The sequence below is a fragment of the Nannospalax galili genome, unplaced genomic scaffold, assembly GCF_000622305.1.
Source record: "Nannospalax galili isolate Female #2095 unplaced genomic scaffold, S.galili_v1.0 scaffold196, whole genome shotgun sequence".
In the NCBI taxonomy this organism is placed as follows: Eukaryota; Metazoa; Chordata; class Mammalia; order Rodentia; family Spalacidae; genus Nannospalax; species Nannospalax galili.
The window spans coordinates 799625-816580 of NW_008337421.1; the positions used below are offsets into that span (position 1 = coordinate 799625).

The following is a 16956-nucleotide window of genomic DNA, read 5'->3' on the forward strand; positions in this document are numbered from 1 at the left end:
ACTCATGTGTACCTATCTACACACATACATGTACGTAATTAAAAATCAAATCTTAAATGAATTGGGATGTGGCGGCATATGCCTTTAATCCCAGCACTTCGGAGGCCCTCTGTGAGTTTGGGGCCACCAGCTCTACAAAGTGAGTTCCAGGCCAACTGGGGCTATTGGAACTCACTATGTAGACCAGGTTGGCCTTGAACTCACAGAGATCTACCTACCTCTGCCCCCCACCCCCGAGTGCTGGGATTAAAGGCAAGCACCACCATGCCTGGCTTAATTTTAAAAAACAGGATCTCATACATAGCCCAGGCTAGCGTCAGACTAAGTATGCACTCTGTAGTCGAAGATGCCCTTGGAACTCTTGATCTTTTGCTTCTGCCAAAGTGCTGGAATTACAGGTGTGTGTCACCATACCCAGTTGATTCAGTGTTGAGGATGGCACCCAGAGCTGCTTGTCTGTAAGACATATATTCTACCAACTGAGCTGTACCCCCAGCACCCATCCTACTTTGTTTTGCTCATCACCTGCTCGATACCTGCTCCATGCTGCTGAAAGGGCAGGAACAGCCTTGCTCACTGCTCCTAGACGTTCACCACAATGACACCAAAGTGGGTCCTCACTGTCACTCGGTGTCTTCAATCTCCCAGCCCTCTCACATGCTCTCTGATAATGTCTGTATCTTTTGATCCCCCAATCCTCATTCTCACTCTTTCCCTGTGTGATGGCTAATCCTGGGTGTCAACTTGACTGGATCTGGGATTAACTGAAATGAGCTTCTTAATTGGATCATCTGAAGCCGGAAGACACACCCTAAATGTGGGTGTTACCTTCTGATGGCAGCCCGTATAAAAGGCCAGGGCAGAGGAGAACACCTGGCTTCTTGCTGTTTGCCTTCTCTCGCTGGTGAGTTCATCTTGCTGGTGAGTTCATCTTGTTGCTATAGACTGAAGACTAGCTGATCTTTTGGAATTCGTCAGACCTTCAGCGCCAGGTTGGGCCTACTGCGACATCCAGCCTCATGGACTGAGTGACTATGGATTCTCAGCCTCTCCAGAGTCATTGTTGAACTACTCGGACTCTCCTGTGAGCTAAGCTGATAAATCTCTACACATACATATTCATTCTACCAGTTGTTTCTTTGCAGAACCCTGACTAATACACCCTGATTCCTACTTCTGAGAAAATGGCAATGAGAACACATTTACAAGTTCCCCACACTGTTCTGTCTACCTCAGCATCAGAGCTCATTGTCTCTCCTCTTACCATAAACCAGAGGCTCCCACCTAGGGCTGATTTTGTCCTAAGAAGACAAAATGCAGGTGCTACTAAAGAGAAGCCAGGGATGCTAGAAAATACTCTGAAGAGTGGAAAGAGTCCCCAAACGATTTCTGTGCTAAAATGTCATTGGTATCAGGGTTGAGAAACTGCTGCAGACATGGTCCACATTTCACCCACAGACTTGTACAGTAGCTTTGAAGGGCAAAATAATGCTACTACTGTTCCTGTATTTCAAATAATACTGTTCTTTTGTTCTTTAATTTGCTTTTATGTATATGAGTGTTTTGCCTGCAAGTGTATAAGTACACCATGTGCTTGCAATGCCCACAGAGGGCAAAAGAGGGCATCAGATCCCCTGTCCCCTGGAACTGGAGTTAATGATGGTTGTTAGCTGCTATGTGGGTTCTGGGAACAGAACCTGGGTCCTCTGTAAGAGCAGCCAGTGTTCTTTACTGCTGAAACATTTCTCCAGCCCCCTAATACTCTTTCTTGATTCCATTTCTCCTTCCAGCTGTTCCCCATTTTACTGTCTACAGCAAAGCTTTCTTTTTAAACCCTGAAGTGTTGAATATGCATACACAGCTGCTTAGCTTTGGGTGGTTCTGGGCTAGTTTTTGTGACTTGTTACTATCTAAACATCAGGTGTCACTGAGCATCAGTGAGTGGAATTCAGTAGGTCCCCAGAGTTGAGAGAACACAGCAAAGCTTAAAAGAGTTCTGCCAATTCCTCTCTATAAGCGCTCTGGTTAAAATCTGTTTTGGGGCTGGGAATATAGCTTAGATGGCTTAGCTAGCATTTTCAAAGCCCTAGATTTGGTCCCTACCACCACATAAATCAAGAGTGGTGATGACACCTGTAACCTCAGCACTCAGGAAGATCAGAAATTCATCCTTGGGTATATATAGTGTAAGTTTAAGGGAGGCATGGCTACATGAGAACCTGTCTCAAAAACCAAACCTCGGTATTCTCCTTGATGTGTTCCTGTGTGTGTTTTTCGCTTCCAGTTAATCAAATCCTCTTGCATTTGCCTTCAGCATTTATCCAGAACCCCATTTCTGCTAAACCAAGTCAGCAGTTTTATCTTCAAGCTGTTTGCAGTAGCTGCTCCTTCTGTTTCCACCACTGCCCACTTCGCAGCACTGCAGCTACAGTGCATGATGTTGCCATGGAAGCCAGATCATGTCCCTCCTCTGCTCAAAATCCTCTTGTATTTTCCTGCATCAGGTTACATAAAAGTCCTTTTGGCTTTATTTTTTTTCTTTTAATATATTTTATTATTTTTATTCGTATTTGTATGATTGTATTGCCTACATGTATGTAAGTGCACCTGTGCTGTGCAGTGCCTGTGTCAGTCAGAAGAGGACATCAGATCCCCTGGAACTGGAGTTATGGACGGTTGGTAGCTGCCATGTAGGTGCTGGGAATTGAACCCTGGTCCTCTGCAAGAGCAGCCAGTGCTCTTAACAGCTGAACCAGCTCTCTAGTCCCTGCTTTGGTTTTTTGAGACAAGGTTTCATGTAGTCCAGGCTGGTCTTGGATTCATTGTGTAGCTGAGGCTACCCTTGATCCTCCTGATCTACGACGTGAGTGCTGAGATGACAGGCCTGTGCCACCACACCTGGCTCTAGAGTCTTTTAGGTTGTAAGGCTGAGCCTTGAATGGCTGTGCCAGCTCTCCAGTCCTCTAGAATCTTTTTACAGGGCTGCAGGACCTGCTAGGATCTTTCCTTCCTTTTCCTACTTCCCACTTGGGCCTCATCTCCTGCTACTCCTTCCGTCTCCCTCAACAACACGGGCTTTTGTCATCAAGGCCTTGCTCTTCTCCCTGCCTGGAAACTTGTCTCTGCTTAAAGTCACGCTGTCATTGAGTGGGAGGTGTGGGATGAGTGTTCCACCTCCTCCCTGCACCCATTCCCATCCCCTCTTTCCAGAAGGAGTTCTGGCCAAATGGGCAGTCTTTCCTTTCTCCTCCCAAATTCAAAGCATTGCTCCCCAGGACAGAGAGGTGGCTCTCTAGATTACAAAAGTCTGAGAGCAATAAACAGTTCTCTGGGGTCTTCCCCCTCTGTCTTGTCTGGTGCTTCTGGTGGAGTCCCAGAATAAGGCCTCTTTCTTTGCCCTTGAGGAGCTGGGATATGGAGTCTTTCCAGGAAAACCATCCAATTTCAGGTTGCCATCCCTCAAAAATCTGCCATGTCAGCTCTTTCCCTGATTTTCAGACACCAGGTTCGTTGACACCCTTCCCCCAATCCCACATCTTCCTCTGTTGCAGTTTGGCTCCTCTCAGCTCCGTCCACTCTCACTACCATTCCCTCAGCCTCCTCAGTCCTCCACTCCAGCACCTGCCTTAGGCTCCCACTGCATGCTGGCCAGTGCCACACCTGGGCGGAAAGTCATAGTCAGCACACCTACCACCAACAACTGTTCTCTATTTCAAGCAGCTGCATTTTGTGTTCCTGGAGGGGCAGAACACAGGTTTTACAGAAAATTGGTCAGTGTTTCTAAGCTGGTGTCACAGTACAGGGTCAGACATTACAAGGTTAGCAATGAGAGATGCACAAGGAGGGAAGGGACAGGCAATACCCAAGGTCTGCGAAGCCCACTGTGTATATAGCCACAGGTGTGGCATTGGCAAAGGTAAAGATGAGCCCCATGGAACCTACCAGGCTGTGTAAGATGAGGAGGGAGATACAAGTCACCAGAGGGTAAAGGAAGAGCTGGTCTATGATCTCAGTCTGACAGGACCTGGGGGCTCCAAGAACAGCAGGGTCACAACAGACACACTGGCCTTGAGTTTGCCATTGGTGGAGATGGCTGAGCTAGACAAGGCACTAATAGTGATGCCTGAGGTAGAGATTAGGATAATGAGCCATGTGAGCCCTGAGATGGGGATGGGAATTCAGTCACTCAGGCCCTGTTCCCTGAATTCTCTCTGCTGCCTTAAGAGCTCTGAGTTCATCCCTACACTTGCCTGACCAGTAATCCAAAGCAGCTGCAGCTAGAGAATGATGTCCCGCCCCAACCCCCATTACTGAGCATGTAGCTAATCTGAGGAGCAGAGTGGTGTAAGAAGAGGGAGTCCCCACAATAATCCTCCCTCAGACCTCTTCTTTCTTTAGAGGTATCCTCCAAGATGTCTAGGAGGAAGCTCTTTCACCTACCTAGGTCCTGAAACCAGGGACTCTGAGCTCCAGTCCTTTACCACCGCTTTCATGACCCACCCAAATCATGCTGGGGTCTTACAGTTCCTGCCACTAGAATTCTGAGTCACTTTCTTAGGAGTGTGGCTTGGCATGGATCTTCTCTCCAAAGGTAAAAGATGCACTGTCCTCTGGCTGAGACAGCACAGATAGAGCAAATGTCAAGACCCTTCCCAAGCCAGGTTGTTTGCAACCAAGAGGGTAGTTACCAGACCTGGAGGTCTTGGTGGCAGTCCCAGGGCCTGCATGGGGTGAGTGGTGACCCAGCCAGTAGATTTCATCCTATCTGGGAGTTTACTGTGGGGCATGGATTGCACCAGGTTAGAGCTATACAGAGCTTCCAAAGGTGACTGGCTGCAGGAGAGCCATCCCAGGACCACGGAGTTGGTGTAGAACTCATAGCAGGGTCCAATGGCCTTGTTCTAGGCAGATGACAGCAGTTAGCAAGGGTGTATCTCCAACTTGTAGTTCCTGTACTTCCTGCTGGGACCTCAAGCTGTCTTACTGAGGGGAGGCATGAGCATTCTCTGACATGTTTGCACTGAAAAAAACATTGTCAAAGTTGGTCATTATCGCCCCACTCATCAGTGAGGACACACATGGGCTCCCTCTGTCAGTTAAACTATTTTGGCCCAGGCATCGTTGTGGACATCGAGAGGCTAAGGCAGGAGGATCTAGAGTTTAAGGCCAGCCTGGGTCACATAGTAAAAAGCCCTTTATTGACTAGGTTTGGTGGTGCATACTTAAAATCCCAGCTGTGGAGGCAGGAAGATGGCTACAAGTTTGGGGCAAACCTGGTCTACATAATGAGTTCCAAGCTAGCCAGACCATCTCTCAAAAAAAAAAAAAAAATCAAAGTAGGGGCTGGAGAGATGGCTCAGTGGTTAAGAGCACTGACTGCTCTTGCAGAGGACCCAGGTTCGATTCCCAGCACCCACATGGTGGCTACGAACCATCCTTAACTCCAGTTCCAGGGGAATCTGAAGCCCTCTTCTGACTTCTGCAGCATTGCACAACACTGGTGCACTCACATACATGCAGGCAATACACTTGTACACATAAAATAAAAATAATAAAATATTAAAACAAAATCAGATAAAAGTTGAAAAACTATCCCAAAAGAAAATCAAAGTCACCCCCCCCAAAAAAATTGGGGGAATGCAACCCACCAGCTAGGCTTCTCCAGGAATTACTACTCTAGATGATCAGGGATAGGACCCAAACTGTAATGGAGAAACAACTCCAGAAGCAAAGGGAGTACTGTGCTAGTCATCTTAGCTCCTTACTCCACACTGAAAACCCACTCACCTGAATCTAGGGACAGTAATCCCTCCCCCATTAAGTTTGCTTGTCTGGTCAGCCTATCCAACCTAGACCAGCCTTTTTAGATCAAGGCTTTGGCCCATCCTACCTTACCTGGAGAAAGGACAGGAGGCACATTACTGCCCTCCTCCCTAAAACCCTTCCCCAAGATGTCACCTGGAACTGTGTAGCAGGTGATTATGACCTTCTAAGGGCTTTAGCCCAGCACTGGGTCTCAGCCTGAAAAATGTTCTTCTAGGGCTTAGAGAGATAGCTCTGCAGTTATCAGCACTGGATGCTCTTACAGAAGACCTGGGCTCAGTTCCCAGCACCCACATGGGGGCTAACAACCGTCTGTAACTCCATTCCCAGAGAGGATTTGACACCCTCTGACCTCTGTGGGTGTTGCACAACATGGGTACACTCGTATGCATGCAGGCAAAACACTCATACACACACACACACACACACACACACACACACACACACATACACACACACAAGGTGTTGTTCCAGGCAGAGGGAGTAACTGCAGATGTCCTGCCTCAAACAGGACAAATACATGTGTGTCCCCAGCCCAGTTAGTCCAAGATTCTGATCCCTGCTTCAGGGAAGATCAGCCACACATTCCACTGTTTCTCATCCCAGTGGCCCTGGTTAGATTCCCAAAGACTCTTCTAAGGACAGAGCTGGGTGTTACGCTCTCACCTCAGGTTGGAGAAGACCTGCCAGGGAAAGTCACCTAGTCTCTAACCTGTCCTCTGCCCTTTCACTAACCCACTTTCCTCTGCTGTCATGGACAGGGCTAGGCTGTTTGCATTTCACGTTAGTGTTATTTACTCCAGGATTCCAGTCAACACAGCTCTGGGCTGACTCAGAACACCTACCTCTCTCCTCATCCAGTGCGCAGTCTAGACTTTTCAGACCCTTTCAATCACCACCCACCACTACCACCGCCAGCTGTGGTGAATACAGCCCTTCTGGCTTGGCTCCCTCTGCCCAATGCCTACATCCTCTTTGCCTTGCAAATTCCCCTCACTCAGCACCCTCTTGTGACCTACCGGTGGAAGGCAAGGGGGAAGTCATTCCAGGACATGGCCCAGGGTGTCAGCTTCCAGCACACACAGACTGGGGTTTAGCCCTTCAGGCTAACTATAATTAGCCAGATGGAGCCACTGCCTGGGATCTGGGTAAGTTCCCTCTGCACACGGCAGTCCCAAGCAGAGTGAGCACTCAAGTGAGAAGGCAATTGGAAGCCTGGTGTCTCCTGAGGGGGACTAAGAGGAGCTGGGGTGGCCTGCATGCTGGATCTCTAAAGTGCCGCATGCTTTTCTGAACCTGGTAAACTCCATAGCTGATACCATATGGCCCACTATTCCAATATGAGGGTGTCACCTTGGGATGGGTGGAAAGGACTGACAGTTTCATGAAATGAAGAGAGTTCTGGCTTTCTGGCTACAGCAAAGGCATCCTTCTCTCTTGCCTGGTCACCTGCAGCAACCCAACAAAGCCTGAGTCATGAGGTTCTAGAAGACGGCAGGATGTCCTTCAGACTTGGAACATAGCTTCTAGAAGATGGCACGATGTCCCTCGGACTTGGAACATGTCTCCCTTCCTGTCCAGGACGGCCTTGGACTCCCTTTGCCTGCGCTAAGAACCCTCTCCTGGTCTCCCTCTCCTGAGGAAGACCCTGGTTTACTTTCCTTTCCTCTGGCAGAACCTGACCTTAGCCCCTCAGTCCCAGGAAACCTCCCCTTTCCAGCTTTGTCCCTAGAGAAAGAGGAAGAAGAGGATGAGGGCGACGAGGCAGAGCCCGAGATGCTGTTCAGCGAGGCGCACCCGGGCCAGTTCTTCGCGGAAGCCAGGAGGCTGCGGGAGCAGAAGCTGTTGCTAGACGAAGACGTGTCAGTAGGGGGACAGGTATACGGGGTGCATCGGGTGATCCTGGCCGCAGTCAGCAGCCTCTTCCGAGGCCGGCTGAGCTGCGGAGGTCCTCGGCCTCCGCTGAGCATCAACGTGACCCGGGGGGGCTGGGAGGCCGCGCTGACCTTTGCCTATGAGGGGGTGCTGGGCCCCGCCACGCAGGGCGAAGTGTTGGCTGCCGCAGAGGTGCTGGGAGCGCCCAGGCTGAAGGCTGCGGCTCAGAGGACGCCAGGAGGGCTCGGAAAAGCCAGGGAAGACGGAAAGCAGCTCAGCCAGGCAGAGGAGCTGAGGGAGAACCTGCGCGCCATGGAGCTTCTGTTTCGAGAGGGCGTCGGGTGTGACTTGGAGCTGGAGGCAGAGGGCTACCGGCTGCGCGGTGAGGGCCTGCGGAGCAATGGCCAGGATGGTGTTGCAAGCTGCAGGTGGCTGGTGCAATGGCCACGATGGTGTTGCAAGCTGCAGGTGGCTGGAGCTCCGCCACTGAGGCTTATGCTTATTTTGCAGTGCTAGGGCGAACCTAGGGCTCGCCACCACTCCACGAGAGCTGCATCCCCAGCCCTCCATGACAGTTTTGAATATCCTTTTTGGTGCTTATCCAGCGCCACCAAGAGATGCCCATGCGCAGTTGAGTTGTTTTGCTAGCCTCTGGGACAGATATGAACTGACCATTCGGGCGCTGGGCTTGCTCCCTGCCTAGTAACAGAAATTTCTAGCCAGTTGGCTGGAGCTAAGGGTACAATCCATGGCAGGAGAACAAGCACGCTGACTGACTCAGTCAGAGTAGCCAATGGCTTTGGCGTCTTCCATTGAGTATACAGCAGAAAACAGAGGCGTCGGGTGGAAATCTCCCAACATGTCCTTTGTAAATGTGTTTGACTCTGGGGCAGGTTTTAGGGCTCTCTAGCTTGGAGGCACGTCTGGTACTGTTTTGTGAGATTCTTAATGCAAGCAGACAGGCACTCTGAAGTGAATTCCATCATTGCCAGAAAACTGAGTAGGGTTGAATGAGTTAAACATTATTCAACTTTTACTAACATCTAGTAAGTAACCTATACAGTACCAGGAATTTTTAGACATCTCTCTTTTTATTTTAATTTATTTTTATTTTATGTGTATGAGTATTTTGTGTGCATGTATGTAAGTGCACCACTGTGCAATGCCCATGGAGGCCAGAAGAGGCTGATGAGTCCTCTAGAACTGGAGTTACAGATGGTTGTTAGCTACCATGTGAGTGCTAGGAAATGAACTTGGGTCCTCTACAAGAGCACCCAGTGCTCTTTATTTCCTTATTTATTTAAAAAAAAATTTTTTTTTGAGACAGGTCTCTCTGTAGCTCCAGCTGGCCTGGAGCTTCAACCTCACAGAGATCTGCCTGCCTCTGCCTCTCAAACACACAGAAAGATTCACATGCAAATGTTCATCACACAGTTATTTTATCTCATACTTTTGGCTGAAGTTTAAAGTAAATTTGTGGCCTTTCCCTCATAATGGATATGTTTTTTTAAAAAAAGGTCAAGAGAGATAGCTCAGTGTCTAAAAGCATTTGTTACTATTCCAGAGGACTTGAGTTTGACTCCCAGCGCCCACATTGGGTAGTTTACAACTACATGCAACTCCAGGTTCAGGGGAATCTGAGACCACTGGCCTCTGTGGGCACCTGTGCTCATATACTCATATGCACATACAGACAGACAGACACAGACACATAATTAAAATAATAAAAATGTCTTTTAAAAACATTTTAATGAATTTTTGTGATTTTTCATACAATATAATTTGATGGTATTTAGATCTCCTACCCTATCCATACCTCCTCTTATTGCCCCACACCAAATTTAATATGTTTCCCAGAATGTCCTCCTGTGTGGGTCCATCCACTCGAGCCTCGTTAACCTACTAGAGTATTATCTTTGAAGGAAACTGTCTTAAGCTGGGCATGGTGGCACATGCCTGTAGTTCCAGCACTTGGGAGGCAGAGGCAGGCAGATCTTTGTGAGTTCAAGGACACCTCCACCTGGTGTACATAGTGAGTTCCAGGACACCTCCAAAAAAAACATGCAGGAAAGAGACTGTCTTTCCCCCTCACAGCTGCCTTCAGTTGCCAAAAGTTCCTTGGGTTGGGTTGGAGTTTCTTACCCACTTCCCCTCATCTATACTGGCATTTTATTTGGTTTGAGCTTGCATAGGACTTGTGCATGCTATCACCATTGCTGTGAGTTCATAAGAGTAACTGACCAGCTGTCTGGAAAACTGTTTCCTTGTGGTCATCTACCACCTCTGGCTCTTACAATCTTCCTCCCTCCTCCACCCCCTTCCAGAATGATCCTTGAGTCAAAAGTTTGATTTAGGTGTCCTACTCAGGGATAAGCATTCTGCAGGTTCTTGTTCTCTGCACATTAGCCAGTTGAGGGTTTTTGTGTCAGTCACTATTTGCTACATAAGGAATCTTCTTTGGTGAGAGTTGAGAGATGCATTAATCTATGGGCATAACAATAAGTCCTTAGGAGTCAGTTTAATATAACTAATAGAAAGCTAGTATCTGGTTCTCTCCTATGTCCTGTGACCTGTCTAGCTTCAGGTTCCTATGCCTGATATCAGTGTCAGGTATGAATTCCATCTGGGAAGTGGATCTTAAAAAGAGTGGTTGGTTATTCCCATAATACTCATGTCACTGTTACACCAGCTGGCATATCTTGCCAAGGCAGTTGTTGCTATAGATCACAGGATTCACAGCTGGGTAAGACTATTTTTTCCTTTCAGTAGCATGCACAGCACCTTGAATAGCACTATGAATGCTAGCTAGTAGAGAGAAGGCTCTGAAGTGAGCACTTCTGTGATTTCTCCTTGTTTGTTCCTTGTTTGCTCATGTACATAGTATCTTCAGCAATAAGGTCTTACCATCCAGTTCTGGTGGGTAACCAAGCCCGGGGCAATTGCCAGTATTCTTTGAGGATCTAGGGGAGCCTTGGTCAACAGCTTCTAGAGGAAGAATCCATTCCTGGCATTGAGGTTTTGTTTTGTCTTTGATGTGTATAAGGGGCAGTACCCCTCTGTCATGGGGTAACTCCTTTTAATATCTAAAACTGAATCTTTAAAAAAAATATCTTTGAGCCAGGTATGGTGATGCACACCTTTGATCTCAGCACTCAGGAGGCAGAGGCAGGCAAATCTCTGTGCGATAGAAGCCAGTCTGGTTTATAGAGTGAGTTCAGGTTATCTGGGGCTACAGATAACCTGGTCTCAAAAAGACCAAAAAAAATATATCTTTGAGCTCTTTACTTTTTGAGAGAGCTCCCTAAGTTGCCCAGCTGGGCTTGAACACACTCTGTGGCCCATATAGTCTTTGAACTTGTGACCCTCTTTCTTTAGCCTCCTTGTAACTGAGGTTACAAAGTCTTCACCACAAAGTTTGGTTCTTTTTAAAACTCTTCCATATTTTTTAAGTCTTTATCACATTTACTTTTTTATGTATGTGTGTGTATGTGTGTGCTTAAGCTATGGTGCTTGTGTGGTGGTCAGAAAACAACTCACAGGAGTTGGTTCTCTCTCTCTACCATGTGGGTCCCAGGGATCAAACTCAGACCATCAGGCTTGGTGACAAGCACTTTTACCCACTGAGTCATCTTGCCCACCACCCAGTTCTTAAGGAATGATTGAATTAGATAGCTTTGAAGGTTGATGTTTTAAATCTCATAATAATTTCATGAAATATTCAGAGGTGGGGAGAAAGTAGTACAGAAAGTAGGGACACATTGAGAAATCACGAATTAAGTCTTAGGCAAGAGAAGATGGGTTAGAATATAACCATTCTTGTTTTTTTTGTTTTTTTTTGTTTTTTTTTTTTGTTGGTTTGTTTTAAAGACAGGGTCTCACTATGTAACCATGGCTGGCCTAGAACTTGCTATGTAGTCCAGGCTGCCCTTAAACTTACAGAGATCCACCTGCCTCTGCCACTCAATTTTGGGACTAAAGGTATAAGGCATCTTCCTGGCACTGGTATTGCCACATTTCCAGAAAAACTGACAGAATGACCGAAGCAGCAGCTCTTTCGATTATAAATGAAAAAACCATATTCTGCACATAATGTAGTGAGACCTCTATAAGCTTCACATTGTTCTATTCAGTTTATTTTGTGTTCCCTGGCAGCAAATGTTGTTTATAACATTTTCTCAACCTGATCCATTAAGATTGTTTTTCTAACTGACCTAAACCTGAAACACTAAAGTGTTTTTCAGTCACTAACATGAGAATATTACAGGGTACTTGAATGTTTAAATATAATTTCTAGGGTCTGGGTCCAGATCTATTGAATCAGGATCCAGGGCAGGGCAGGGAGTGGCCTGAAACTTGCATTTTGCTTGTTTGTTTATTTATTTACTGCAGTACTGGGGATGGAACCCAGGCCTTGCACATACTAGGGTGTTCCAGCACTGGGCTACATGCCCAGACCTGAAAATTACAAGCATCCTATGGTACTCCGGTGTACACCATGGGGTTTGGAATATGGCCCTGGGTGGTTGGACCAAAGTTGGGGTTACAAATTAGAACCATGCCTAGCTGCCTTGCAACACTCTGGGTCTTCCTCTGCTTCTCTCCTGCAGTGCACCGAGTAGCCCTGGCCTGTGGCAGCGAGTTCTTCGGGGCTATGCTTCTGAGTGGGATGAGGGAGTCCCAGGGCACAAAAGTGTCTCTGCGCACCATCTCTACTCAAGACCTACGACTCCTCGTTTCTTTCGCCTATTCTGGAGTTGTGCAGGCAAGATGGCCTGGACTACTAAGAGCTGCCCAGGCTGCTCTGCAGTACCAAAGCTCTTCCTGCCTGGATTTGTGTCAGAGAGCCTTAGCACAAAACCTCAGCCCTGCCCTTTGCCTGGCCGTGTTTCCCATGGCTGAAGCCCCCGGGTTGGAGAAGCTCTGGAGCAAAGCCCATCATTACCTCCTCACCCACCTACCTGCTGTGGCTATGTGCCCCAGTTTCCCGTCTTTACCAGCTTCTTGCCTGGCTCAACTCTTGGATAGTGATGAGCTCCATGTACAGGAAGAGTTTGAAGCTTTCATGGCTGCACGGTGTTGGCTAGCTGCCAACCCCGAGACCCAGGAGTCAGAGGCCGAGGCCCTGCTACGATGTGTCCGATTTGGCCGCATGTCTACCAAGGAGCTGCGGAAGGTGCGGGCAGCTGGGCTCCCCCCACCCCTGACCTCAGATCTGCTGTACCAGCTGATGGTGGAAGCTGAGGTTCCAGGTCAAGAGAGGTGGAGGAGACCTGACCGAGCACTAGTGGTGATTGGTGGGGATGGACTCAGTCCTGACATGGCCCAAAGACAGCCGTCTTGCAAAGTGTGGTGGGCCCGGGCCTTCCACTGTGGCATGGGTCTGGTACGAACTGTGGAGTGGGGCCGGCTGCCTGACCTGCCTGCCCCAGGGCGCTTTCGGCATGGCGCTGTGAGCCTAGCAGGAAGTGAACTCTATGTGTGTGGGGGACAGGATTTCTACAGCCAGACTGACACTCTGGCTTCAACTCTCAGGTATGGGCAAGGTGTGGCAGGCCCCAAAGTGGACAGGTCAAAGTACTACTCCAGCCAGCGATGGGTTCCCAGAATCACTCTTTCCATCTCTATTCCGGCTATGTCCAGGTGGGGCCCCAGTCAAGAGGACTGGGAGGAGATGGCACCTTTGTGCGAAGCTCGGAGCTTCTTCCCGCTGGTGGTGTTCAATGGACAACTTTATGCTCTAGGTGGACGAGACAATGGCGTTGCCCTTAATTCTGTGGAGATCTATAACCCCGAGCTCAATGTCTGGAGGTAAGCAGGCAAGAGAACATCAGGGAGAAACTAGATTTGGAGTGGAAAGAAGGAAGCTGGGCATTTGGAGTGGAAAGAAGGAAGCTGGGCATGGAGGCACACACCTGCAATCCTAGCACTGCAGGGGCTAAGGCAGGAGCCTAGGCTGGTCTGGCTGTGTAGCAAGCCCCTGCCTCCGAAAACAATAAAGCTGAACATTCTTGTTGCCTGATCTTGTTCCATTCTCCCGTAGGCCAGGACCTGCACTTCCAGCACCATGCTTTGCCCACGCAGCTGCCGTCCTGGAGGGCCGATTGTATGTGAGTGGTGGTTGTAGTGGGTCTGGCCAGTTCATGGACTCACTGCTGCACTATGACCCCAAACTTCAGAAGCCTGGGACACTTTTGAGCCCAATGGATATCCCTAGGGCTGGTCATGTGATGGCTGCTCTGTGTGGGCGGTTGTATGTGGCAGGTGGCCTAGGTGAGACAGGGGACCTGCTGAGTGTTGAGGCCTATGAACCAAGGACTGACAGCTGGACTCACCTGGCACCCCTGCCTTCACCCCATGTGGGAGCTGCAGGTGCTGTGCTACAGGGGGAGCTACTGGTGCTGGGGGGCTACAGCCACCGTACTTATGCCATTTCCCACCTTATCCATGCCTACTGCCCTGGCCTGGGCCGCTGGCTCTGCCTGGGAACTCTACCAAGGCCACGGGCTGAGATGCCTGCCTGCACCCTGACATTGCCCACTGTGCAGCACGTAGCTTTGGTCCCTACTGTGCACCAAACCAAACCTGCTGGATGAAGGAGGCTCAGCAATATATGAGGGATGAAAGGATAAGAAATACCAGGACAAAAGGACAGAGATTATGAGGGGAGGAAAGCGTTTTCCCTCTCTCTCTCTCTCTCTCTCTCTCTCTCTCTCTCGGATCTTACGATGTAGCCCAGGCTGACCTCAAATTTGAAGTCCTCCTGCCTCAGCTTCTTGAGTGCTAGACTGCGTTCACCACCCCAACTGACTTGAGAAGTGTTCATCATCATCATCATCATCATCATCACATCATCATCATCATCTGAGACCAAGTCTCCCATATTCCAGGCTGGCTTAGAACTCCCTGTGTATCTGAGGATGACCTTGAGCCTCTAATTCTCCTGCCTCTACCTCCCTAAGAGCAAGGATCACAGGCATGTACTACCACACCTGGTTTATGTGGTACTGAAGCTCAAAGCCAGGACTTTCTGCATGCTGGGCAGTTACTCTACCAACTGAGCTGTATCCCAGCCCCCAAGAAAAGGCTTTACTCTTTCTTATTTATTCGTTTTGTGTTTGGATACAGTCTCACTATGTAATCCTGGCTGGCCTGGAACTTGCTATGTAACCTAGGCTGGCCTTAAATTCCCAAAGAGCCACCTGCCTCTGCCTCTCAAGTGCTGGGATTGCAGGCATGCATCACCACTCCCAACTGAGAACTTTTTGATAGTATTTTGTTCTCACGGTGCCTTGCAGTTCATAAACTGCCTTTATAGATATGATCTGTACTGAGGAAAAGGTGGTTCCACGATGAGGAACTGGCCTTAGGAGAAAGCAGCTGAATCCTTGGGTAATGGAGGCAACCAGGAAGAACGGGAAGAAGCACAGGTAGTTGGGGTTGTGAGTGGAGCTCATAGTCTGTCTAGCATGCATAACATCCTGGTTCAGTAATCTCCAGCACCAAAAAAAGAGAGAAAAAAGAAAGGAAAGAAGGAAGAAAGGGAAGGGTTAGCGAGCTTCAATAGGCAAAGAATAGGGACTAGGAAAGGACTGTAGACAATTGGAAAATGATTCTGGCCCCCAGAGGAGTGCAGAAGGAATCATACGGCCCCACCCCCTTTCCTGGCACTGGCTCCTTTTATTCTTGCATCCCTGGGATACCTAAATCCTCTTGACAATACTCTTTCTTGGATAATTTTGTAGGCACAGTCTAGAGTTTCCTAACCTAGACCCCATAGGCTGCCCATGGAGACTTGGTTTCTGTTTGAGGCTGAAGTTCCCGTCAGGGCTGAGTATGGTGGTGCGTAGTGCATACCTGTAATCCTGGCACTTAGGCGATGGAAGTAGGATGACCAAGGATTGACATTCTGTCTCAAGAAAACCAAACCAAACCCAGTAAAACAAACGACCAAGACGTTCCCATCAAGACTTGGACAGCACAGGGGTGAAGCCAGGCAGGCCTACCAGAGTGACGAGATGGGTCTATTCGTTGGGAAGGGAGGGTAGAGATGGGAGGGACAGAGGCCAAAGAGGGAGATGCCCATGGTGGAAAATAGGTGGTGTGAAGTTTGAGGAGATGGGAAGAATCAGCCAAATGTCTTTCCTTCTATGAACTGAGGGATCAGGAGAAGAAACAGGGCAGTTGTTTGAGGTCCCAAGGGGTGGGGCAGCTGGAGAGGATGGGGGAACATGGCCAAGAAAAGTAAAAGACAGAGAAGACTTGAAAAAGCAATGTCTTCTTTCCAGCTCTAGCATTATTTTGAATCTATTTTTCCCAAGTTTTAGGTGGGTTTCTTGATTGTTTTGATTTGTTTTAAAGATAGCGTCTCTTGTAGCCTATACTAGCTTTGAAATCATTGTGTAGATGAGGGTAATCTTGAACTTCTGCTCCTCCTGCTTCGACCATCAGAGTGCCGGGATTACAAGTGTACACCACCACGCTGGGCTCCATATCTCCGTTTAAGATAGACAAGGAATAGATCTGAAAATGAGAAAGGTTAAATAAGGCTAAGAGAAAAGACAAGAGAGATTGAAGAAGAAAAGGAGGAAGGAAATTGGAGGGGTGAACATTTTGTTTGTGATTGGTATATACATTTAAATAAAGGTTTCATATTGATCAAATCGTTCTTGTCTGGGTGCCTCTATAAAAATCAGTGGATAAGAGTACTCAGTGGATAAGAGTACTGGCTACTCTTCTACAAGACCTGAGTTCAGTTTCCAGCATCCACATGGCACTAACAACCATCTGTAACCCCAGACCCTCTGTAACTCTCTTCTGGCCTCTGTGGGCATCGCACACATGTGGCACACTTACATAATGCAGGCAGAACATCCATACACATAAAATAAAAATAAATTAATTAATTAAATTGTAAAAAAGATTATATGTGAACTTAATTTATTTTAGTAAATAAAAGCAACCATGTATTGAATGCTTAAAAAAATTGAAGAGTTGGGGCTGGAGAGATGGCTCAGCGGTTAAGAACAGTGATTGTTCTTGCAGAAGACCTGGGTTTGAATCCCAGCACCCACATGACAGCTAACAACTGTCCATAACTCCAGTTCCAGAGGATCTGATGGCCTCTTTTGTCCTCCACGAGCATTGCACGACACGGTTGTACTTACCTACATGCAGGCAATACACACACATAAAAATAAAAATAATAAATAAAAATTTTTTTAAATTAAAAAGTTGTTGGGTGTTATACAGAAGAAACAC

The 16956-nt window shown here is 48.0% G+C and overlaps 1 protein-coding gene across 4 annotated transcripts; it reads left to right on the plus strand.

The window, feature by feature from the left end:
• The first annotated feature begins 6321 nt into the window (after positions 1-6321).
• Positions 6322-16330, plus strand: Klhl33 (kelch like family member 33). Of its 4 annotated transcripts, none has more exons than XM_029563322.1 (5): positions 6322-8080; positions 12306-13230; positions 13339-13506; positions 13739-13805; positions 14430-16330. In XM_029563322.1, the coding sequence occupies exons 1-5, from the start codon at positions 7357-7359 to the stop codon at positions 14508-14510; spliced, it is 1965 nt and encodes a 654-aa protein (XP_029419182.1). In that variant the 5' UTR covers positions 6322-7356; the 3' UTR covers positions 14511-16330. The 4 variants fall into 4 exon arrangements, with proteins under 4 accessions (XP_029419182.1, XP_029419181.1, XP_008830782.1 ...); XM_029563321.1 differs by having other exon boundaries at positions 6322-7122; positions 7279-8080; positions 13739-16330; XM_008832560.2 differs by having other exon boundaries at positions 13739-16330.
• The last annotated feature ends 626 nt before the right edge of the window (positions 16331-16956 follow it).